This window comes from Astatotilapia calliptera, chromosome 9 (genome assembly GCF_964374335.1).
Source record: "Astatotilapia calliptera chromosome 9, fAstCal68.1, whole genome shotgun sequence".
Taxonomy (NCBI): Eukaryota; Metazoa; Chordata; class Actinopteri; order Cichliformes; family Cichlidae; genus Astatotilapia; species Astatotilapia calliptera.
The window spans coordinates 27,046,725-27,072,623 of record NC_137430.1 but is presented as its reverse complement, the minus strand read 5'-3'; the positions used below and the strand labels follow the sequence as shown (position 1 = coordinate 27,072,623).

At 38.0% G+C, this 25,899-nt stretch overlaps 1 protein-coding gene across 2 annotated transcripts in view; it reads left to right on the top strand.

Moving 5' to 3' along the window:
• Positions 1-25,899, top strand: part of LOC113029339 (cadherin-18) — a 94,327-nt gene that overhangs the window by 44,322 nt on the left and 24,106 nt on the right. For both annotated transcript variants that reach the window (XM_026180171.2, XM_080306187.1), the window contains 5 exons: positions 1,135-1,254; positions 11,669-11,836; positions 12,862-13,049; positions 13,686-13,939; positions 24,738-24,874. In XM_026180171.2, the coding sequence (XP_026035956.2) occupies positions 1,135-1,254; positions 11,669-11,836; positions 12,862-13,049; positions 13,686-13,939; positions 24,738-24,874 (867 nt within the window). The remainder of the gene's footprint in view (positions 1-1,134; positions 1,255-11,668; positions 11,837-12,861; positions 13,050-13,685; positions 13,940-24,737; positions 24,875-25,899) is intronic.

Here is a 25,899-nt window from a genome sequence, read left to right as displayed (position 1 = left end):
TACCAACACACACATACACGCAAACACCAAATAGAAAGCAGAGTAAAGCTGTTTTGTCGTTTCTGCTACGATTTATAGAGACGTTGCTTATGCCTGTAACACGGAACAAGCTAAGGTCTGTCAGTTAAATCATGTTCTAATAAGTTTTAATTGACAGATGATTTAGAACCAGTTGAGTTTCCAGAGCAATCCCAGAGGTGATGAAGTCCAAATAATTCCCGGCACAATTTCCGCTGCGAGGCTGAGAGTACACAAGCATACTGTGAGGTACACGCTTCATTATGGCTGGCATTTTCCTCTGCTCCAGCAGGATTCCAAGGAAAAAATAAATCATATTTGGTGGGACACAGTAGAGTGAGTTTCCCTTTTTCAGTTTTCTTGTTTAATATAGTTTAATTCTCTAAGGAGCACAAGAAAGCAAGTGTCCAGATGCCTTAAGATATTTATACTTTATCTATCTGCATGCCTCTAGATCTACCTCTAAATACACATACATATACATTAAATAATGTTTTAGCCTGTAGTCCAATTACAGTCTACTCATCAAGTAATTATAATGAGTTAATGAACCTTGTAATGAGTAACACTCCAAGTGTTTAATTTCTAAATAACAAAAAAAAAAAAAAAAATTTCCCATTCAAGCGTAATCGGAAACACAAATGATCTTTTTACATGACATGACATAGCTCATGACATTCTGCAGGCAAGATTTTTTTTTAATTTAGATTCATTTCTTTATTTATTGCAACAATAGTTCAGAATTTATGGATAAGTTAAGAAATGCCCAGCATTTTAAATATCATATCATATCATTCTGAATCTAGCACTGTTATCCCATATTCAAATTACTATTATTATTATTTTACATGGAAATAATTTTTTTACATGAATCTATTTGTTAAAAAAAACAATTGCACAGTTATAGCTTGGGTTGTGGCAGGAAGGTCATCAAGGATAAAACTGCCAAATCAAACATGTGGAGCTGCCCGCTGTGGTGACCTCTTGTGGCAAAGAAGCAGCTGAAAGTAGCCATAACTCATAGTTGCATTAACATTTGTAAACCTTTTAAAGAAACAACAAGACTAATGTGCTGGATTTTTGTTTGTTTGTTTGTTTGTTTGTTTGTTTTTTAAGGCACATCTGTGTTGCAAGTCACAGCAACCGATGCGGACGACCCCACCTATGGAAACAGTGCCAGAATAGTCTACAGTATCCTACAAGGACAGCCATATTTCTCTGTTGACCCCAAAACAGGTATGGTATAACTGCATGCTTGGGGAAAAAATGCATCCATGCTCTTGAAAGCATGGTAACAATGAGTTATAAATGGGAGGTATAACTTTGGTGTCGATCTCCTAAAATGATGTGTGCGTCATGCTGTGAAGTCTTTGCTTCTCACAGTGGAACATCCTGTTCTGTTATTGCAGCACGTCTCATATCGTAAAAGCTAAAGCAGCCACAGCAGAGTTATGGACTGCTCATACAGTGCAACTGCTGTATTGTTAAGCATGCGATCCACTTTTTGTGAGCAATAACTGACTCCTCAGGGGTCAAAGGAGGCATTTGTTGAGATGCCTTCAGAAGCCATTGTTTCTTACCTTTTTTGAAAGGGGTTGGTGGGGGCCGCACAGCGTTTTTTAAAATCTATTTTTTGTCCAGGGAGGCTAATAGAATCTATTAAATGTTAATAAAGCATCTAAAGTGCAAGACATATATAACTTTTATATAATGTAAAAAAGCACGGAGGACTGTGCATGTGCATACATGTCTGACGTTTTGCACGCTTGCCTCTGTTGCTCCTGCTGCTGTTGGTTAACATGAACAACACTCTACTTGTAGGAATTGATTCATTGCTGTCTGGAACAAGTATTGGTCCCTGTGAGACCATACCGCCCATGTAAAACATGAATTCTTTGCTGAATTAGCAACACAAATAAATTGCTGAATATTTTGGATTTGCCTCGAGGGAAAAGGCAGTGGGGATTGATGGAGCAATTTCACAAGGGTGTGGTGATTCAGAAGCAATGCCGATTTTTGAATGAAAATTGGCTCTCTCGTGCAATGTAGCATATTTTATCCTCCCAGCTACTGGATTCGTAGCTTTCTATTTAAGTCACGTTTTTGAGGTATGCCTCTGCCAGATAGACACTGGCACTTTAAATTCATATGTCTACAGAACTAACTTTTGCGATTTTGAAATTTTGTCACAGCTTTTGTAAAATTGTGACATGATTTGCCACCAAAATAACATTTGATGGGATCACAGTGAACTTTACCCATAATTAGTTCACCCTTGAGTCCACATGGCATAAAGCATAAGGATTTTCTCTTAACCATTCCTGAGACAACATGTTCACGAAAATGGGATGTACAGATCAACATATGTATGGACAAGTGTACAAAAAAAGCTCTCTTTAGGCATGATTGCCGCCAGCTTGGAGGCATAACAATGATTAATCACCAGTGATTTCCTTTTCCTTTTTCCATATGCAGAGTGTTTTTGACACATCAGATGGCTTGTTTTGCTTGAGCTGACTAGGCATCTTGTCTTCATTGTAATTCAGCATAGGGTGCAGAGGAGGAGGTGGGGATGCGATCGAAGGCTTTTCCAGCTGCACACTCTGCACAGCGCTGTTCCACCTACACGTATTAATCTATACGAGTTGGCTTTTGATTTTGCCACTAGCAAACCGCTCTCCTCCCTCAAATTAGGACAAGGGCCTTCAGCGGTCAGTGGAAAATGTGCAGGTTACTCTTGCATGTGGTCTTTAATATGCCAAGTCCAAGTCTTAAAGCTGTTGGAGTTGGCATGCTGCCACGTTTGAGTGCCACAATGGGGAAATGAAGCTGCTTCTGCATCTGTCTCACAGTGCATTAGATTGCTTACACCCTCTCCTAGCCTCATGTACCTGGCTCCCACTATGCTTAAAGTGCAGAGATGCTGTCATGGGAAACACATATTAGTAGCAAGATTACAAGAACATACAGACAAAGACAAACAGACACACACATACACACACGCACCTCTTCCCATTTGACCTTGGTCTGGTGGCCTGATACAGCAGTGATAGATTTTACAAGACTCATGAGGTAGACAGAAAGATCACTTAAGGACAGGGGAATAATAGCATTTGGCCTGCACATATGGCATTGAGGGAATACCCAAAGGATTTTCTCAGACTTGACCCAAATCCTCACTAAGAAACAAAGTGAACAGTTTTACCTGTGCTTTCTCCCGAGCACAGTGGTTTTAACATTATCATCCCAACCACTTGTGTTATGAGATGGATGAATTGTGTTAAATGCTAAATTGACCACAATTACAGTGCATTACTCTTTTCAACCTCAGAGGAGGACAAAATGCTGACATTACAGGTTGTCTTAGCAAAGCATTCAAAAATTGTTGTTTCAGCTCCTGAAGCATTTGTGTATCCAATTAAGTAATTTTTAATGTCTTGCAGCTGTCTGATTAAATAAAATTACTTTACCTTAATGTCCCTGATCAAACTAAAGGGCACCTGCGGTTGTTGCTGTGGGGTACTTTATGCCTTTCAGTAATCAGAAATATCATGTATATACTGCCAAAACATTTATATTTTAGGACTCGGATTTCCCAAAAAACCCTCAAGTAACAAACAAACCAACCATTCCTGGATGTATTATTTAGTTTATGTAAGCTTTTCAAGTGAAAAAAGAAATCTTTCAGCTATTCAAAAAGGATTACTTGATCTAATTTGCAAATTAAGTCCATCCATTTGTTTCCGCCTAACCTTATTAGGGTTACGGAGGGGCTGGAGCCTATCGCAGCTACCAGAGGGTGAGAGGCGGGGTACACTTCAGACAGGTTGCCCGTCTGTCGCAGTGCTAACTGCAAATTAAGTGTTAGCTTAATTTATAACATCCCATAAAGCTTTAAACACTTCCTGAAACAGTCAAGCTTGACATTGGTTTACATTTATGTTTGTTACTTCACCATTTTTAAAAAGGTTAACACACATAGTTATAATATGAAAAAAGGCTTTCTTTAACCGTTTTAATCCTACAGCTGTAGGTCACTGATTCTAAGAGTGTGATGCATTTAAAATTGTGGATACAACACATAAAACATTGGTATCAAGAAACCAGTATATCAAAGCATTTGGTGAAGGACGTGGTGTCAAACTGATGTTTTGTTCTTTCTAGAGTTTCGTACATACCAGATATTAAAACACAAATAAACATCTGAGATATTTACCTAACCGTGGTCCAATTCTGTTTTACACTGTGCATTTCAAGGTCAGTCACAGACTGATGAGACAGATGTGCTGAAGCGCCCGTACATTTGGGTCACTCAAAGGTTCCTTTGTGCTGGGACTTACCCTGACAAAAGGAGCTAAAATTGTCCACAGTCTCTGCAGTGTAGAAACAGAAGAGAAGGTACTTCAAGTAAAAGAATGAACAGTTCCTAGGTTGTAAATTTGCCTATAAATAATACTGATACAACTGGTAATGATGGAAGGCCAGAGGGGACAGTGTGTGCAGGAAAAAAAACAAAAAACGAGGCCACAGAATCCATTTTCATTTGTAATTTTTCCCATGTTGCATAGAAAATAGTAAATTTGTATGCAGGCACATACTGTATATAACATAATAGGGTTTTTGCCTACTCTAGCGATATGATGTGCAATTTAAATGCTCTGATTTGTCAGTGCAGATAATGACAGTGTTTGACAGAATAATATTTCTATCACAACCATTTCAATTCACCAGTATGTGCAATATTTAGGATCTGACATCTGGATAAAGCTCATTAAGTCCTTGTAAGCTTGAAGAATCAGAACAGGAGAACCAGATTTAATGGTTAAAGGTGCCCGGCAGTCTGTCTTACTGATATAATTAATTACGATGATACCGGTTTAATAAAAGAGTAAGTAAAGAGGAGATTGCTAAAGCAGAAAAAGAAAAAAGGTAATGACTGAATTAGCCCGTGGACACTGTCATGATTTTAACATTATTTACTGTGAAACCAAGCGTTTCCAAGACATGTTATGAATTGTCTTAAATAACAGTTTCACAGATAATCAAAAGACGTATATGTATGTATATTAAAGTAACACTGACATTGCTACCAAATGTGTACTTTAAACAGACTGCTGCTAGAAATATGATTGCATGCTAGCTTAAACTTTGCCAATAAATGTGCGAATAATGTAAATAGTATTTATGCAGAGCCAAATGTACACGGTGTCCCTGGTATTATACAAAGCAAATGTAATTTAGAGGTGTGTTATATTATTCACTTGTCAGAAATTGATGCACGGAGACTCTGCAGCAGCACGCTACAACAGCATCACATATTCTAGAAGTGTACACAAGCTTATCAGTGATTACCCCGTGCGTTGCTAACTTCAACACTCTTAAAACAATGCGATTTTTTTTTTGTGTGTGTGCATGGAATTATTGTATATAGCATTTTCCTAGAAATGGATTTAACAAAAAAGAAGTGCTTTGATATTTGACATTTTTCGAAACATATTAAATTGTTGCCAAGAGGTAAATGAGAAGACTACAACTTCTGCAGGGGGAAACATGCAAATTGTCTACCGGCACTTTTAAACTCACCAATTCACTGGATTATTCTTATTATTTTCTTCTTTCCTCTTTTCCACTTCAAACTACAGCAGCTTTCATGCTGTCTCTGCTTGTCGCCTACACTTTTTCTGGAGAGTACCATATTATTAACTGAACTTTACAGTTGCCGGTAAGTGGATTTTACCCTTGAGCAAAGGCAGGCTAGATGTTTTATCTTAATTCCAGCCTTGACACTGGACTATCTACTGAAGGCTATAGAGTTAGATAACATTTACAGAAGTGATGCATTATATGGACATCTGTAAAACTAACATTTTAAAAACATTTGGCGGTTAAAAGTTTCCAATACGAGTCACAAATCATGTCAAGGTGCCCTTTGAGGAAGGACCTGGAAACCCCTACCTGCTGCGTTTGTTGTGACTTGTCTGGGGATTTGGGTCAAACAGAAGAGATGAAGCACAAGGACAACAGAGAATTAGACAGACAGACTGAACTGCTTTCTGCTGAGTGAATGTTAATCACTGCAGAGAAAGAGTCCAAAATGCTGCATGGGTGTGCATCTGACACATATTTCTCTGTGATGGCTCTGTCCCTTTTTATCCGAGTGCTGTTGAACTTTTTAAGAAATATTGATAGTCTGATGTTGGAAGCTTAGCGACTTGCTAACTCTGTTAAGAACATTCACTGCAATGGATTTGCTTGATTGCATGGTTTGGAAATCACAAAACTGCAAGCCAGCAAATTTAGTAAGCAAAAAGTCAGCAAAAGATGGTGACAGCATTTATCCTTTTAATGCTGTGGTTGGGTTGTAACTCCTGTTTTTACTACAGTGCATCTGTCACAGAGGCATCAAAGTGGTTCCTTTTGAGTCTTGCCCCTTAACCCTTCTTCACTTTTATACACACACACACACACACACACACACACACACACACACACACACACACACACACACACACACACACACACAGACAAACCACAGTACAGGCCCACTAAGTCCCCTTTGCATCTTAAATAGGCTAATTTCTCTGCTGATCTGGGATTTGTGACTGTTCGAGTTTACTGATGGAGCTGACACAGATCAAGACATTTTCACCGTTAACGGATTAAGTCTTACCTCTTGAATCAGGGAAAGTCATTTGTGATGTAGGCTTGAGCAGCCCAATCAGTTTTTCACAGTTAGATAGATGGACTGATATATAAACAGAGAGAAAAGTTTGTAAAGTAACAAGAAGCCGTGTTTTTGTGCGATATCTTTGATTATTCAAGTGGCTTTTGCTGAAGTTATCTACCTTTTTTTTTCCGGGAAATGCTCTTCGAGTTCAGACACACAGGGATAACATCGTATTGGAAGGGCAAAAAACCAAGATTCCTGAAGCTGGAGATTGAAGAGCGCTTTAGTAATCTCCTATAATCCTTTTTGTTCACCCAGGAGATTGTCCTCCTTTAGAAGTTTCCAGCCAGACAAAGAGGTGGATAGTATGATGGTATCAACTCTAATAGACTGGGGAGGTTGAGGAAAAGGCTAACCACCTCACTGTGTCAAATGGGCCTAGGTTGAAGGAAGTCAGCTCTTTCTCAATTATTTTCTAAATTAACTGACGAGCTCCACTGAGATTTAGCAGAGACTTTCTGGGTATTACAGCTCAGAAATGGTCAGGATAGGGAGTTCAGGGGTGCGATCTTTGTGTCAAAGTACTGACATACCTTTCAGGTACTTGCACTTTCTGAAGAATACCCTCATCGCCTTTTCTGTATTGTTATGGGACTTTTATTTAATACTGAATGCAGTTCGCTGATTGTACATTACTACAATAAATGCATTGCAACAGCTGTGAAAGAATGGTCACACGTTGCAGAAGGTGTTATGTCATTTGCTTGTTTGATTTTAAATGTCTGATAGTTGTCCATCCTCATTATTGTGAATACCAGTGGAATTCCCATAGTAAAAGAAGAAAACCTCATACTTTCGTGTTTGCTCATTGTTCTTAAAACCACTGCCGTGAAATATTGCTGAGGAGCGATGCACCCTCATGAGTAAAGGGGTAATAAGAGACTTGAAAGGTCAGATCGTCTGTCTTGGTGTGGTTTTAATGGAAAGCATGGCCACTTGCCAAGGTCTGTGTGTCTCAAGGACCCCAGGTTAAGTAATGCCAAGACTGCAGTTAATAACAAAGGCCTTCCAATAGAGTTTGCAAAGCTCGCATCATTACATGAAAATGGCTGCAAGCGCTTTGATTAGTTTTAAAACTAAGAAAAGCAGCAGAGCCATGCTGAGATCTGGCATTTGAAAAGAACACTGTGACAAGAATAAAATGCTTGTGCTCTAATGAAAGCTTTTCAATAAAAATCTGGAGTATTTTCATCTCCTGGAGAGGCTTAAAAGACAAACATTGTGTTTCTACCCTCTCTGATAATATATTTTATATGTGAAATATGTTAGTCATTATATTTAATTATTTAATGTCTTTTTTATTATTTTATAATAATAATAATAATGTAAAACATATGCCCAATTTAAACATTCCATAGAATGGTTATTAATTATGTACAATGACTGCTTGTTGACTCAAATATCTAATCACTTGGTAACATGGTAACAACTCAATGCACTGATGCATGCAGCTATGGTCCAGATGACCCAGCATCAGAATGGGGAAGGTAGGTGATTTAAGTGACTTTGAGTGTTACATAGTTGTTGGTGCCAGACAGACAGAAACTGCTGTTCTACTGGGACTTACCTGCAAGACAAAAAAGACAAAACATCCAGTTAGTGGCAGTTTGCTGGGCAAAATGCCTTGTTGATGCCTGAGGTCAGAGGAGATTGGCTTCAGGCATATAGGAAGTCAAGAGTAAATCAAATAACAACTTATTACAACCAAGGTATGCAGAAGAGCATTTCTGAATGCTAAATATGTCCAAACCTGTTAGCTTAGCACAGGAAATTCTCAATGGCTCGCCAAAGTTGGACAATAGAAGTTTGGAAAAATGTTGCCTGGTCTAATGAGTGTCAATTTATGCTGCAATAATCAGATGATAGGGTATCAATGGCTCAGATTGCCAACACTGGCAGTTTAATGGTATGGGGTGTTCTTTCTTGGCATACATTGAAACATGAGAATTGTTTAAATTTCACAGCCATCTTCCAACGACTGCATTTGGCAGAATACCACGGGCGACCATGGTTCAGGGGGTTGGGAAGCTCATCTTGTAACTGGAAGGTTGCCGGTTCGATCCCCAGTTCTGTCTGTCTTGGTTGTTGTGTCCTTGGGCAAGACACTTCACCCTACTGCCTACTGGTGATGGCCAGAGGGGCCGATGGCGCAATATGGTAGCCTTGCTTCTGTCGGTCTGTCCCAGGGAAGCTGTAGCTAGCTTGCCTCCACCAGTGTGTGAATGAATAGCGGAATTGTAAAGTGCTTTGGAGGTCTCGAAAAGCGCTAAGTGCAATCCATTATTATTATTATGCTTGAAAGCATGTCACCAAAAAACTGCTTAAAAGTTTAGTAAAAAAAAGTAAAGTATAATGTCCTTGTTACTGGATATCAGGCCCTTGTGGAGCAAAATGTATTATTTTGGTCTAGACATCCCAAAATGTGATGTCCACATATGTGGACGCCAGGTCCTAGGAAGTTAAAGCTTGCATTAAGATTACACAGTCACATTGGGGGAAATCCTGGATGCCTTTTTTAGTAAATTCCTTTTCCTCATAAAGCCTGCCTTTATATTTAGATAGTACTTGTCCACTCTGGTCTTGATATTTAAAGTGTGGCAAGGCTTTTGTTGATTCACTACTAATGAATCCCAATTCACTAGCACTCTGTGGGACTTCAGCCACTGCTCTGTGTGACAGGTGATGTTTAACCTAAGATCCCCTGGATCTTAATACTATTGGCTGCCTTACTCCTTGACCCACTTTTAATGATTATTCAGCCTGAGGCAAGTGGATTAGTTTCTGTCTATAGTCCAGGAGAAAAGAAAGAGGAAAATGGCCCATCGTATAACTCAGGTATATAGCTGCCTCTTTTGGGGAATTTTGGAAATCATAGCCCTGCCTTAATTCACTTAACTCAATTTTTTTTTAAATGCTGAGTTTAGAACACAAATCAGATGTTGATAACTTACTTGGCCCCTCAACTTTCAGACATTGCGTAGCAGCGAACAATCAAATGTAAAATGCTGTATTTTCCTCCACTTCATTAAAGAGCTATAGCATCACACACCTGCAGCAACAGCATCTATACTGTCCCCATATTGCAATAGGTGCTGTGAGCATTTTATGAACATAACACAGGAGTAGTAATTTCATTTATTATTTTAATATTCTGACTTTCCATTGTGATCTTATGTAGCCTTATTACATCCCTCTCTCTCTATAGCAAATTGCTTCACTGCTTCAGACTCACAGTTTCTGCAGTGAAATCATTCTGAACAAAACTCCCACTCAGGATGAATCCAATGGCACTAGAGTTACATTTTTAATTTCAGCTAAATCCAAATATTGTTTCCCCTGGAGAATCCTCACATTTTTTCCTCTACCATATCAAGTGGATTATTGCAGATAGTTTAGTTTTGCTGCTTAAAAGCAGCTTGCTTGCAGTAGTGGCACGGCTGGATGCATGAAATTGATCTAACCACTCTGTGAATTAAAAAAAAAAAAGGGGGGGGGGGCAACAGACAGACAGTTGACCCAGTAATGAAAACAATTCACTATACTGTGACACAGCCCCCATCCCACTGCTCACATATCACAGTTTAACCCCTGTTAAATTTTCCAAATGCAAGTGTTTTACATCAAATATAATAATATCTAAACGTAGTCTTCCTATGATAGAAATACAATACTGTAATTCTTTTTTGTGAGTTAAAGTTTGAAGATAACTGTAAGGAAGGTGACCTTATAATAGAGCAAAATTAAGATACAAAAGGGATGTTTTTTTAAATAGGCTCATGAAGGTGATTTGATTTTTTTGTAGAATGTAAGCAGCAGGTGAGGGACACACAACCCCCTTTATGTCAGGGCAACTTCATATAGAAATGAATAAAATAGCCAAACAATGAGGAAAAACGTGGTTTTATCATGCAACACAGTTGATGGGAAACCTGTAAAAAGCCAGGTTAGGTTTTTCCGAGACCTTAGAAATGCCTCGATTAATTCTCTCATGTTGATTGTTGAATCACAACAGGAATCGACAGCAGCAATGTGGATTTCACCCTGTGATCAACACCAACCCGCAGGTGTCACTGCACTGCACCGGGACAACCCCTGTGAATTATGGCAGGGTTCAGAAGTTCAAAAGAACATGAGTTCAGTGGTTGCCAGAGGGTCTCTGCTGTGGGGAAAAGCACAATTTACAATCAACGCTCATGTAACAGAACATATTAGATCAGGCTCCATGTGCTGCTGTGGTTTCAGGACCAAAGATGGCGAATTAAGCCCCGAGCACAGATATAGACATACACGCACACAAAGCTATATAGGCTAACAAATAAGATATAGTTGCAGTCAAACACACACTCGCACGCACAAACACATTCCCATGAACCTATTACATTCAATAAATCACCTACTAATGGCAACACAGGAAGCTAATACTGCTTCCATCTTTTTAGCTTGTTATTGTGCTGTGATTCACCTGTGTACAGTTTCTAATAGTGGGAAGAGTTCCGGTCATATATCACCGAGTTAGTATTGTGAAAGTTCATGGCAGTGTTTGCTGTGTTATTGTAGTAATAAATGTGACAAATTGGGTCCCCCAGAAAGTTGCATTCTGCCTTAATCCAAGGTTGCATAGTCATTTCCTATAACATAATGAATATTAAGGAAAAGCTAACCTTGACAGTGAGAGATGAGGAAAATCAAAGATAAAGAGGCACGGTATTATAGTGTTAGCCTTTAAGAAGAAGAGTGACACAGCGCTGTGTCAGTGGTACAAGAGGTGTTGGTAAGAAAAAAAATATAGCAATGTAACAGTGAAAAAAGTATATTCTATCTGTCCTCTAGATAAAAACTAATAAATAAAAAACGTGTTAACTGCAAAGTTATTAACCTAGTTTATGTTTTGTGTTTATTTTTTCCCTCTCAAATGTCGCACAGGAATCATCAGGACTGCCTTAGCTAACATGGATCGAGAAGCCAGGGAACATTACACTGTTGTCATCCAAGCCAAAGACATGGCAGGTCAAGTTGGAGGCCTTTCTGGTTCCACCACCATCAACATCACACTGACAGATGTCAATGACAACCCGCCCAAGTTTCCCCAGAGTATGTACAATGCACCTGAAGACGATGTTTGACCTAACAAAGTTTAGTGCTATTTTAAGGGGCATTATAGTAAATTATTATGCTGCAGAACTGACCTCCTCCAATTGCATTTGTGCTGGAATATCGTGCAATTCCATTTGGGAGATTGTATGGCAGCGCATTTTAAACTGGCAAACTAGCCACAAGGTGAATGTACAGTAGTTAAATAACCAGTGCCAATGTTGACATCTTAGTTTGCTTATCTGAATACATTAGCTTCTGCTGCATTGCATGACCATGCAGGCTTGGCCTTGGGCAGAAGACTTACAACACACCTGCCTGAGGCAGTTACATTAAAGATGCATTTATAAGAGGAAGTTTCTACTGTATTTTAAGTGTGTTACGTTAAAGGGAAGGCGTTTCTAAAAGTCCTAATGCGTTTGCACAGGAAACATGGGGCTGTTTTTCTGCAGCATATATTGTCATTTCATACTATAAATTTCACCAACTCAGCAGTCGTCACTGTGATGAATGATACTTGTTTTGTAACTGTGTATCCTCACATTGGAGTCAAATTTTCCATAATTAGCTGTTTAAATTAAATGAGCATTTCATCAAAACCCTGTGTTTTGCAGTCTGAATTTTCTCAATTATAATGATAAATTTAAGTAATGACAAAGTTGTGATTCTTTGTCTTTGGAAGCGCCTCATCAAGTATAATCCCCCTCGGCTCTGAGTTTTTTCCATTTGTGCTGCAATGAAAAAAAAAAAACTATTTCAAGACCATCAACATTTTCTGAATAATCATCTGCCTCTGAGTTTGATGTGCTCCACTGCAGCGCTATCAACCTAAGTTTCTCATTTAATGACAATTGAAACACAGCAAAATATTTTTAATTACATTCCCCGAGGAACAAGTGGTTACACATTAGAATTGCTTAGCTAAGGCTTTTTAGGAGAATACTCAGACAAGTGTATGAGGCAGAGGAGGCAGATTATGTGTTTAAAATTGTTCTGCTGTCTCTAACATCAATGTTCATCCACAGAAAACTACCAGCTCTACGTTCCTGAATCAGCTCAAGTAGGGAAACCTGTAGGAAAGATCAAAGCCAATGATGAGGACCTTGGCGTCAATGCGGACATTCGGTACAGCATCATCAATTCAGAGGGGGCCAACATGTTCTCAATTTCTGCAGACAGAGACACGAGGGAAGGAATCATCAGCCTAAAAAAGGTAAGTGCATTCTCACTTTAGTGCTTGGAACATTTGCTTAAAATGTCGTTGGAACATAGACCATTAGGATAAAATCCTCATATCACAGATCTATCACATGCAGTGTTGTAATAGCATATAGGAGCAATTGATTTATGCACTAATTTCACCACAAAGTACACACAGTTGTGTTTGTGGAGTTGGTCCAGAAAGTGTGTTGTTGTTTGGAATTAATGGGTCAGCTTTAGGATTTTTTAAAGTGGGCTTGTACTATTTACCAGCAGGTAAATGAAGTTGTTATATGAATCTCTTCAAAACCACTAGAAGGTTATTTTACCCAGCAGAAAACAACCAACTGAGGAAGCAATAAACTAGAAACTCCTTTGGTCTGTGAGGTAAAATAATCCCTTCTGCTATAACAGTCTCACTTTCTTGATAGAAATTATGGCAAGATAAAGCCATAATCCTTTACAGTCTCTTTTTATGTTGCTAAAAACTGGGGGCACGCCTACTCCCATACACACTAGGCCCTGACCACAGGTATAAGTTCCTCACTACCCCGCTTTAAAAAACGAAAAGAAATAGTGGGTGCGATTAAATTAGTTGTACTATGAGCATGCTAATCATGTGGCCCCTGTGGGGCTTTTTCCCCAACAGCCTCTGAACTTCGAGAGGAAGAAGACCTACACGCTCAACATCGAGGGGGTGAATACACATGTGGATCCTCGTTTTTCCTATCTTGGCTCTTTCAAAGACACTGCCACCCTTAAAATTACAGTTGGGGATGTGGACGAAGCCCCTGTGTTTTCTATGGATTATTATATCATGGATGTTTATGAAAACTCACCAAGTGGCACGGAGGTGGGGGCTGTAACAGCTCGAGATCCTGACAGCAGGAACAGTCATGTCAGGTGAGATACTCTTATTACATTTACCAACATATACAATCTGCTGTAAGAATTATAGACATTTCAGAAGAAGGGCAGTCCTTAAACACTGGACACTTAAACACTTTTAGACTTTAGTTAGACTTTTTTCAGTTGATAAAACATAAGTTTGCCAAGCAAAATCAGCTGGGAATAAAGCATAACAAGTGATGTAGCCCATGGATAGTATCTTTAAGCAACACGTGTGAAATGTTAAAAACTGTGCATTATTTAGAAGACTTACAGTCCGTAAGTCTCGAGCAACCCCTCATTTAATCATATCTTTTGGGAAAATTGGAAATAAGTGGAGTTATGTATCATAACACATGTAGTGTAAACATCCAAGGTACACAGTACATAAGGCAAAAGCAGAGTTTTTACAATTCTGAGCTTGAAAGTCAATATTTGGTATGACTACCCTTATTCTTCAATAGAGTCTGCTGAACTATTAGCCAGATTTTATTTATTGTATTTAAGTAGTCTTGAGGAATAGTTATCTAACACTGTTAACCCTTTAGAGCCGATCGGAGCGGGAACGCTCTGTTATGCGTAACTATTTTTAAATCCCAGTAGCACTGCAACCACGTAAGCTAGCGCAAAAATTTTTTTTGCATATGAAACCGGAGGAGTTGTACTTACATCTTATGCCATCAGCTTGTCCTAGGTCACGGTTTCCTTCCACATAAAGCTTTGCAAAAACTGCATAAAAAGCACTTGCAGGAACAAAAACATAATATTCCAGAAACACGCTTTACCGATCCGATCAGCTGTTCATAACACTTCCTACGTTGGAATAGACGTCAGCGCGAACTTTTGCATTTCCGCCATTACCTGCCCGAAACCGGAAGTGACGTCATTTTCGCGGAAATGTAGTCTTTTTTGCGATCAGGGCCTCAGGGCCTATACTGCTCTTTTTAAAAGTCATGTTTGACTTTATGACTTTCTGTGTCGTTTCTGGGATGCTTAGGACTCATATTGCACTGCTGGAAATAGTTTATTTTGATGCACATGCTGCTTTTTTGCAAATTTGCACTATAATATTTATTTTAGTTTTTCCTGCAGTGTATAAAAATTGGTGTATTTCAAAAATAAAACTATGAAGACACTCAAAATAAATTTCCTGTGGTGGGAAACTATTTTGTGCAACTTTTTTGTATTTACAGTTTTGAGGGATAAGCCTCTTAAATTTCTCTAACTACAAATATATGTTAAAAAAAATCAAAAACGATTTTCAATTTTTTTGTAGTTTATTGCACTTTTTTGCAATTTATGTAATTACTATGCACTTAATGAATACATATTATTAAAATCTGGGCTATAATGGTTGTATTGATGTATAGCAACTTGAAATGCTCCCAAAAATGGCTCCACAGCATGTAAAAATATAATATAAGCTCTGGCGGACTTGGTTCTATGATAGGTCTTAAAGGGTGAAGTTCAACTCTGTAATCTTCACTGTGTCACAGAGTTCAGTGAGTCCCGTTATTCACAGTATCAATCAGATCATCAGAGAACAGCTGATCAGCAATCAGTGGTGCCAACAGCGCCTCCTGTGGTGAGAGGATGCAATAATGCAATGTAGCATTTTTCCACTCAACACTTGCAGTCATGGAAACTGTCTGTTGGATCTGTGTGACGTTGCTTTCTTGGTTAGAGTTCCTCACAAATGTCCAGATGATTTCAAAGCTTTTCCCTGGAATTTGGTTGCCTTTTGTTCCATTTTATGTTAAGATTTGGGCTCTGGGGAGACTCTGTGTTCTATTGTGTGTTTTTACATCCAGATATGCTTTTACTAGTATTGTGTTTGGGATCATTGTCATGCTAAAAAATGAAACTATTACCATTGTCAGATGCTCTGCAGATGGTATTCCATGGTGGATCCAAATCTGATGATACTTCTCTGTGTCAAAATTCCATCAATTCACCACTGGTTGAAATGCACCCCAAAATCATGACAGATCCTCCACTATGTTTTACACATGGCCTCAGACACTCACTCTTATAGTCTCCTGACTCCCTCTGTATATAATAATAGTTTGAACCAAAATTTTCAAATTTGCATTCATCACCCCATAAGACCCGTTGGTGGGATTTCTGGTGTAGTTTAGTGTAATCTGGCACACCCCAGCCTTTTCTCCCTGTTTCCCTTTAGTAACAATCAAGACCTCAAGACCATATCTGATTTAACCCGATATCATGACAAAGCGTGTAATAGATACGCCAGTCCACCGTGTCCATTTCACGCTTTAGCTCTCCAAAACTTGAAGTGTACACGCATGCAGAAGTTGCAGTAACAGCTGAGGGGGATATTTTATTTCAAGCCAGCATGAAAATAATCATGGGGAAAACATTTAAGCAGAAATTATTAACACATTTACATGTCCATACATGTTAGACCCTGGTGTGCATTTAATATTTTTTTTTGCTCACTGCTGACTTCCTGGCTTTGAATATATCATCTCCCCGTGCTTGTAATTTCAGCACGTGTGTCCATTTGACAGTTTGGAGAGGCAAAGCGTCAAATGGACACAGTGGACCAGCTTGTTTATTACACATTTTGCTGTGATACTGAGTCATATGATGAGGTTTCAGTAAACAGTACGTGGATCATCTTCAGGGGCAGATGCGTTTCTCAGGTCCTGTGTAAAAATAAACAAATAAAAGAAAATAAGCAAAGAGTGAAAAAGCTACCAGTGTCCAAAAAAGGCCTTGGAAGACATTTAGAAAGCCTGGAGAACTATCACTCAATGCCACTTTAAAAATGCAAGAATGTCTGTCTCTTTCCAAGAAAATTATCATTCCTCTATGTTCTTTATATTCTCAGTGTCTAAAGGGTTTTTCCATGGTGCTGTACAACATCATGTTTTATAGATGCCCTGCAACATTTCAAATAGACTCTTGTCTTATCCTGATACTAGAATTGTAGATAAACACAAACACAAAAAAACAACTGCAGTGTAGATTGTGAGCCTAGTGAATCTGAATTTTTTGGCATCAGACGGCTGGTTATTTTGTCTCTACGCTTATGAAGTAACCTGAGGCAATGCAACTGCTTAGCACATTTGTATGCACTATAAACACATGGTTTTGCACTGTTGAAAGAAGATTGGTATTAGCCTTAGGCTGTGGACTAATCCTAGGTTGTCTCTCTGAACAGGTATCTCATTTCATGACATTACACTCAAGCAACTGTCCTGCTTGTAATCATTTGAATTCTCTTTATAGCCTTGATGTAAATGGCGGACCAGCTGTAAACATGATACTCCTCTTGAGATGAAGTATTGCTGTTATATCAATAAGAAGCAATCCTATATTGCTGTTAACCCCTTATGCCGTGGACCACAGAGCAATGGGTTTTTTTAAACAGCAGCATGGCACTTTACAGTTTTGGTTGATACTACACGTAGTGGGAATAGTAGGTGAGCAAGAAAATTACATTATTATTCAAAGATTATGAGTTAAAATGGGGGCATGGATGCAGGCAAGGTACGATACGCAAATCCCAGTTCTTAATGACAATTTTATTTAGTTATTAACACTAAAATACTCTAAAAACCACAGAAATTGACTGTAGAAAAGTCTAGAGAGAGTGTAGGACACACATTTTAACAAACTAAAGATCTGAGACTGGTACATGACAAGGCATGCTCCAGAGGTTTGTAAGAGAGTTGCAGTTAAGGATGTATGGGAAAAGCTGTGTCAGCCATTATCAGCATCAGCTGGACTCAAACTGGAACATATTGGCTCATGAAGTGCAAAAGAAAAAAAAATGTGGACTGGCACTGAAGGTTTATTTTCATTAGTACATACCCTAAGGTAATATAAAGGGGTTACATGGGGGGGAATATATATACCCAGAACTCTGAATTGTAATCTCTCCCAGTAATTTGTTTATCCAGGGCATCATGCAGTGCCTAAAGACTCTTCCATTAATGCTGGAGCCTGATGGGAGCTGCAGTGGCGCATGTCATAAGCACAAGATTGTTTGGGTTCTTGATACTGTACTGTTGCAGCAGCAAACAGTTACAGTAAGCCACTGGTTGAAATCATCTCTCTGCTAGTCACCTCCTACACAGCTTAAGCAAACGAAAGTGGTGACCTCAAATGTTGAAGTATGTCACAGCTTTCCCCGAAGCAGAAGCAAATTTTATCAGTCAACATCGATTTGACCTTTCACTTCAACAAATTAAAATACATGTTCCTTTTTGCAGGCATTTTAGGCCCAGTTGGTGTATGATGCTTTCTGAATCTTACAGCAGCAAACATCTCTGTTTAATATTAAGGTCCTTTAACCATGGAGAGCTTTATTTATTTATTTGTTTTCATTTAACATAGCAAGGTTTTTAGGGTGTGTGGATTTTAAAGTTTGACTAGATGAGTGGAAACTTGGGCACAAGAAGAGTCTTATTTGCACATTGGTCAGGGTGTCACACTCCAACAGCTACTGAAGGAGCAGTCTAGCAAATAACCAGCAGGAGAATTTCAGTAAATGTACAGCTGCAGGTATGTAGTTGATGTCTATAAGGTGTCCCATGGAAATGGGTGGAGGTGGTGAAGGCCACAGAATTTATTACACACCTTTTTTTCTGCAGGACAGTGACCAATAGCAAGTGTACTTTCCATTTCCATATCCATTGTGGCCGGCTTCAAATGATGCTCAACGCATCAACTTCAAGGACAAAGCTAATGAAAACTTTTACTCATGCTATAACAACTGTAAACATGAGCCAAAGACTTTATTATGTATTTTTATTACCTCACAGGAGCCACATTATGCTTGAGGCTTATTTATATCTACATACATCCTGGGATCTATTTTTCCGTCTAAAATTAATCAAAGGGGCAAAAATGCTTGGAATGAGTCCACTACTGAGCAAAGAAAGCCACGAATTGTTTGTCCATCTCTTTATCTTTACTACTCACTTGCTTGGATGGTAATTTGAAAAGGAATTTATGATGTTTATACACTATCTAAAACAAGCTGTTCTTCCAATAAGGACAGTGGCCCTTTAAAAACCTTCTCACTGGCTGGTCCTAGCAAATGAAAGGCTTGAAAAGCAGGTGGCCAAGAGTAGAAAAAACTGTCAGAAGCAAGAAATTACGTGCACTGACTCTAATCACATCAATAACATGACAGAAATACGAATATGAAAGAAAGCACTAAAATCACAACAGGTTTACTTCTGACATTTTCATGCATTTTTATTTATTCCTTCTAATTAACTGCAATGAAATGTGCACATACCAGAGCATTTACATACACGTAAATTCAATAAGTTACTGCTCCCTAAAAGGCACTTACAATGTGGAAATGCTTAAACCCCAAGCCCATCAGTCTTCATCCACTTATCCAGTTCAGGGTCATGGTTGGGCTGAAGCTGCTGTAGGGCATGGCACTGGATACACCCTGGACTGGTCACCAATCACTCTCACATTCACAACTATGGCCAGTTTAGAATAATCATTTAACCTAACAGTCATGTCTGTGGGAGAAAGCTGGAGTACCTGGAGAGAATCCACCCAGACACTGGGAGGATGTGCAAATGTCCCTTCTTGCTTTGAGACATAAATCCAAACCACTAGATCACTCTGCTGCCCAAACCTCAAGCCATTATTATTATTATTGTTTTAATCTAACCTTTCTATATTTATATATAGAAAGCATATATTTACTATGTACAGTATTGTTACGCCACATTGTCTGCTCTCTCTAACTCGCACTCACCTTAGTTTTAGGTTGGCATGTCTCTCTTAGTGAGACTTTTGTTATATTACAATCAAAACCTATTGTTGGCAGCTATAACCATTTTTACTAAGTGGACAGTTGGCCCATGGCATTGTATCACGACTGTTTTGTAGTTGCCAATACTGAAAAAATTCTAAATATTTTTGTCGCTTTTAATAATGCAGAAGCCAAAAGTTAAGAAATGGAGGGTGGAGGTTTAAAAATACAGGATTTTTCCTTTCATACTCTGCCTGAATGCTTCCTGTGTTGACTTAGATGGAGCACCAGAGATGTTGCTATAATTGTGAGTGCAAGGTACATGACAGCTGCTGCCCTGCTAATGTGCTGCTCAAGCTACACTGTCTATTTAGGCAGGCTGTGTTCTTCATACCTTTGAAACTTCACTCAGAATTTTAATGCCAGAAAGGTTATTTAATTTAGAAACAGTTTGGATTTCTTTCCATTTTATTAAGTCTATGTTGGGATTTTTCTGCTTCTTTTCCAGCAAAGATGAATTACCAGTCAGAAGTTTTTTTTTGGAATAATATCAAAACCAACTGTATGCAGAGGTTTGTTTGAGGTACCTGGCATTGTATCCGGAGCTCAACATAATATATGAAATATATTATATGATTCAGCTCATTAATCATTATTCTGCCTTATTTTTCACATCTAGACCAAAGCACACAGGTCAAGATTAATCAAACCAAGACTAATTAATCAACTGTTTGGCATTTTTGTTGTCACAGACAAAGTAAAGGTTTCACGAATTTAAAAGTATGCAATCATTAGTCTTTACTTTTCTCCTTGTTAGTTCAGATTTCACAACTCTACATATAAATGATGGTTATATGATCAAGAGGGTCTTAAAAATACCAAAAATAATCAAGTCCAGGTTTGAAGAGTATTTTCAAAGCTGTGAAGCTGGTCTATTGTAGAAAAGAAACTATATATTGTTTTTTAAACTTACATTTTGGAGTTGGTTTCAAACAGCATTATGGTTTTAATTGGGATACTAAATTCCTTTTCACATTGGAGTGGTAAAAAAAAAGATTTCTTTCTGTCCATTATTCTATTCATTTTTCAACATTTCTTTTGGATAATATTATGACTTGCTGTATTGGTGTCAGTCGCACCACACAGATATGACACCCGTTAACTTAATCAGCCATAAAACCCCCTATCACAGCATCTCTAATTAAGTCTGTTTTGCATGAGGTGAGCTTCGTCGTCCTTGATGAATGTTGTACAGTTTGAAATGTCTGGAAAACATAGGGTGAAGATTTGTTTTTCTGATTCATGTATTAATCTTGACAAGCTGTGAAAGATGTGTAGTAAACAAAAAGGTAATCTACATATGAAAGACTTTTCCTTGCGTTCCTAGAGGAATACCTGGTCCATTCCCGCAGTACATTACTTGCGCTGTTCATCACGTAAAGAAGAAGGCAGCAGGAAGTATTTTGATAACATCCACTTGAACACTGAAAGCTAAACAAGTGTGCCTCTGCTTCTTGTGTCTGCATCAGAATGTAAAATTCAGCAGTGTTTGCCTCTCTTTGATCATCAGAAGTCTGCCCATGCATGCAATGAAATAAATATGTGATTGAAGTGACATTTGAAATGTTGGGAAATGGTTTGAAATTGACATCTGAATAATCAAATGAGTTTTCCAGAGGTCTTTACCTCTGATTGCTCTTATACATTATCATATTTATTAGGAATAGTTTTGAAAAGTTTTTTGGCCTAGTTACCATTACTCACAGCACAGACTCCCATCTTCAGCCAGTATTAACTGACTGCATCAATTGTAGTATCAAACAGACTCATTAAAGTAAGACGGGAAACAGTGAAATACCACTAAAGTCTACCATTATAATTATTATAGTGTTTTACCATTTTAAACACTGTGTATAAATTAAAATCTTAGGTTAAATGCTTAGTTAAACAATTGGCAGTTTATAATAAAAAAAAGTAGAACAAAACATATTTTTAGTGTTGTGCATTGTGTACGTTTCACTGTGGTTATCTGACATGCCATCAAACTATAGGTTTTTCTTCTGAAGACCTTTACTTTTACAGCTGAAAGGATGTCATGCTCTTATGAGCCTGAAAATATTAAATAAATCATGACAACATGCAGGTTCCAGGAACACTGGCAATCTGAGCTCAAATATTCAATAAATGCAATCCTGGCATCAGTAAACCCACTGCATTTCTACCTCTCATGTCGATTGAAAATTGTCGACTTAAGGGTATATTGCACAGGAGAATGAATGCTGGATTAAAGGTATAAATAGGTCATTAAGAGATAAATTAGGGAATACGTAGTCAATGCTCACTTTGTGCTTGAACTCTTGAGAAGCACTGGAGCTCATTTCTGCTTTGTATTCCACAGACTCCTTTGCATTCAGTTTGATAACACTGTCGCTAGAAAGCCATTACAAGAGTGTAAACATTGCCAGGAGAACACTGCCTTTTGTTATTATTAAATATTGAAGATAATTGCTCTTGACTTAGAAATGTGTATTTTCAGAACATTCTGTCAAGACCTAAAGTCCATTTAAAAGCTGTAGGGATTATTCTATTCATGTGCTTTAGTGGAGGTACCAGGCTTTGAAAATCACAGGAGCATAAATATGTCTCCTTTGGCTCACGCTGCCTCTCCACTTCAGTCACGTCAGTGTGTCAGTTTGTTCTTGTTGTGCTTTACTAAATCTTATTAATTCGGGGTTTTGTTTTACTTCTTTTTTTTTTTGGTTTTTTTGTCCATAAAATGGACATAAACAAAAACAAATAGATATTTATTGCATAGTGTTTTGACTCTGGCTTGGTAAACTTTAAGCCAGGGTCAAAACACAATGCCCTTGCATAATATCCTGAGGCTTCTATAACTTGGTACTGAAAAGGATACTAAAAGAATTACATACAAAGATGCAGCAGGGATAGACTCCATGCCCTGGTGATTTTGAATTGGATAACCAGAAAATAGATGGATTGGTGTACGCTTGACCAGTATCGCTCAGTGATGGTGGTTGTGTGGGTCTAAAGGAGCTTCCAAGAGTTTTGTTTTGTTTTTTTAATCTCCTAATCACATTATCAAGATTGTGTTGGAAAAATGATGCAAACTTGAGGAACCAACTTTAAAAGAGTTTATTTATGTCGTCTTATTTTAGTTATTTTTTGTATGACCGGAGGAATTCCATCAGGTTTGGTATCAATTAATTAAAATTTTGCTGATCTCCTCTTTATGAAATGTCTGTTCCTTGTGCAACTCTGGACCGCTTCACATGTTCCTGCAGATTTTAGATTTTTCTAGCCACTTACCCTTGTGCATTTGCAATTTCACCTCAATGAACATCTAGAGCAAACAGTGTGTGAGACTAACCCCTTAATGTCACGATTCTAGAATAATCACTGGTAATAAAAGCTCCAGGACTCTGACACCAGACTTGTTTCTTTTCTTGTTTTTCTTTTTTATTTGTTTTCCATGAATGAATGTGGAGGCTAAGCCTAAAGGTGGCACACAAGGTCAGGAACTGACCATGAGCATCATTATTTCTTCCAAATACAGAGTTGTGCACAGGGAATTCATCCCCTGAGGTCAGATTGTTAAAACAGGGTACAGCTGTAATGTCCTAAGGCATCTGGGAAGAGCACAACATGCGGTGTGGGCCATTGTTTACCATAGCAGAAGGCAATGAAAATACAAGAGCTTTTCGGCCTTGCCGAAACAATCTTTCCATGCCACCTGCTGTACTCACCAGATTAGGCTCCCTGCAAGTTTGTCCTCTTCCTCAATGTGGCATTAAAGTTGAAGAATTGCTGTCTTGTCACATTGGGTGAGATCCAGCAAGCTTCTCAAATGTGCAAGTGGTCAGGACAGGACTAAATAAGAATTATCTAAAAGTAGCAGCAGCACAGAGAATGGTAAAGGGATGGAAAACAAGACTACCTATTAAAAACAGATGCAGTTTTGATTTTTGTGATTTGACCTCATATATTTTTGTTTTGTTTTAATGTTTCTTACGAGCCATTTAAATTTATGCAATTTAGGTAAGTTAAGTAAATACTTAAAGTTTTATAATTCTTTATTATACATTAAAAGTATTCTACACACAAAATAGGAAACGAAGAACAAAATTAGTACAGAATGGCACTTTTAGAGATTTTAGGTTGTTGATAAACACGTTGCTGTGGCGTAGTGTTAATGAAATACTGAAATGTTAGATTAGTGTTTAACAAATTAGTGTTTATTTCTTTATGTTTTTTTTCCAAGACTTTCTTGTAATGTTTATAATTTTTTAAAGTGATCTTGACCAATAGTTCTCTAGGCTCAAGAAATAGTAAAAGGCTTTCCAAAGAGACAAGGGAAACAGGAAGAATAGACTGAGGTAAGGACAGAGGCTCAACGGTGACCTCCTTTTACACGGGAGAGGTTCTGTCATGGTTTGGGCCTGTCTTTCAGCCTGTGATGTTGGGGGTCTTGTCAGAATTGATGGAATCAATGAAAACATATACTTTCAGATTTTGATCTTCCATGCAGAAGATTTGACTGGCAATGGTGTCATTTCTCAACACAACAATGGTTCTAAACAAACATACCTGGATAGAAAAAAACGAACAAACATGAAATATAAAGGTGGTCGTACCAAATATTTACTTCAAGCTTGGTAGAACTGGGAGACTTGTAGAATTGGACAAACTCTGGGTTTTGCCTTATTCAATGTATTTCTATGTATGAATGCACAATAAATAAATTGCTGTTCTTATTCACCTTTTTACTGGCAAAATAAAAGTGAGGGGTGCGTTCAGACTTTTGGCCATGTGAAGAGTGATTGTCATTTATGCTCAAGTCTGTTTAGCATTTTGAATTTCCTAGAATACAATAAGATATTAGCATTTCAAAAACTTTCTGACATCTCAATGTAAAGAACAGTGTGTAGATATCCTTATCCTGACAACACTGACATCTCTAACAGAGGGTTTCGCTGTGGGTTTGTACTGCACATTCCAAATGTATACATAACATCAAATGCAATCTTGTTTTTCTTTCAATAGATACTTCTTGGACAGAAAAGAGGAAGGTATAAATTATTTCAGAGTCGACGAATACAGTGGAGTTATATATACAACACTGCCCCTGGACAGGGAAGATATGCCTTGGCACAACATCACTGTTATGGCCTCGGAGGTTGGTAGGTATCCAGGTTGCTTTCCGTATACAAAATGTTTACAAGAGTAAGTAAATGTAATGCCACTGGTACATCTGTTATGTGAATGTTCATGAGTGGGTAGTGGTGATACCAGCTGTGCTTCATCTTAACAAAGCTTATATGAAGTAACAACTTGCCTTTTCTTGTAGCCCTACAATTTCAGGTAGTTAATTAAACTTTAATTTTACAGTTATAGTATTTAACAAAGTGGATTTTTTTTGTTTTATAAATCCATAAAAATTAAATGTACTGTTTGTTAAATGTAAATAAGCAAATTGGGAGATGCACTGCACATAATGAACTGAACAGTCATAAACACTTGAAAATGCTGTAATGCATTCGGTTGAAAGAGGCACTCAAGAGATTGATCAATCTTTCCACTCTTGTTTTGTTTTGCCTCAAGCTAATAAGAGACATTATAAATCAGAATCACATTCAAACTATGGTTGAGTTCTGTGTCATGACAGCAAGATGATTCAAAAAGCAGAAATTACAAAATAGGTGTGTGCTGTAGTTCTACCCCGAGTTTGTTTTTTTCTTAAACGCTCTCCCACCAGATAACAAGACACCCTGCGGGGATCATATACTCAGACAGAGGGTAAAATTGGAGTCCAAATCAATATCACCAAAATAAAAGGTTCCAAAAGGAATGAGCACATGAATCTGCACTGAACAGTTTCCATTTATCTACTGAGCAAAAAATGCATGTAGATAATCATATTTGAAGGTGCATCAGTACAGTGTATGTTAATGGACACTTTCATTGCTGCAGATTTGTAGCAGTTATTTAATTTTCTATATTAAATGTTTGGAATACAAACAAATATACTTGTTCTACCCAGGTCTACCCAGGTCTTCGATTGAAAACTAGTTAATATTATGGCTCACAGGTGTACCAACTTCTAAATATATAAAATCTTATATTCCTCTTATTTTGAAATACAGACCATAAATGTGTGTTATTTGAGCTATGCTGCAAAAATCTAATGTAATTTGAATGGTAAATA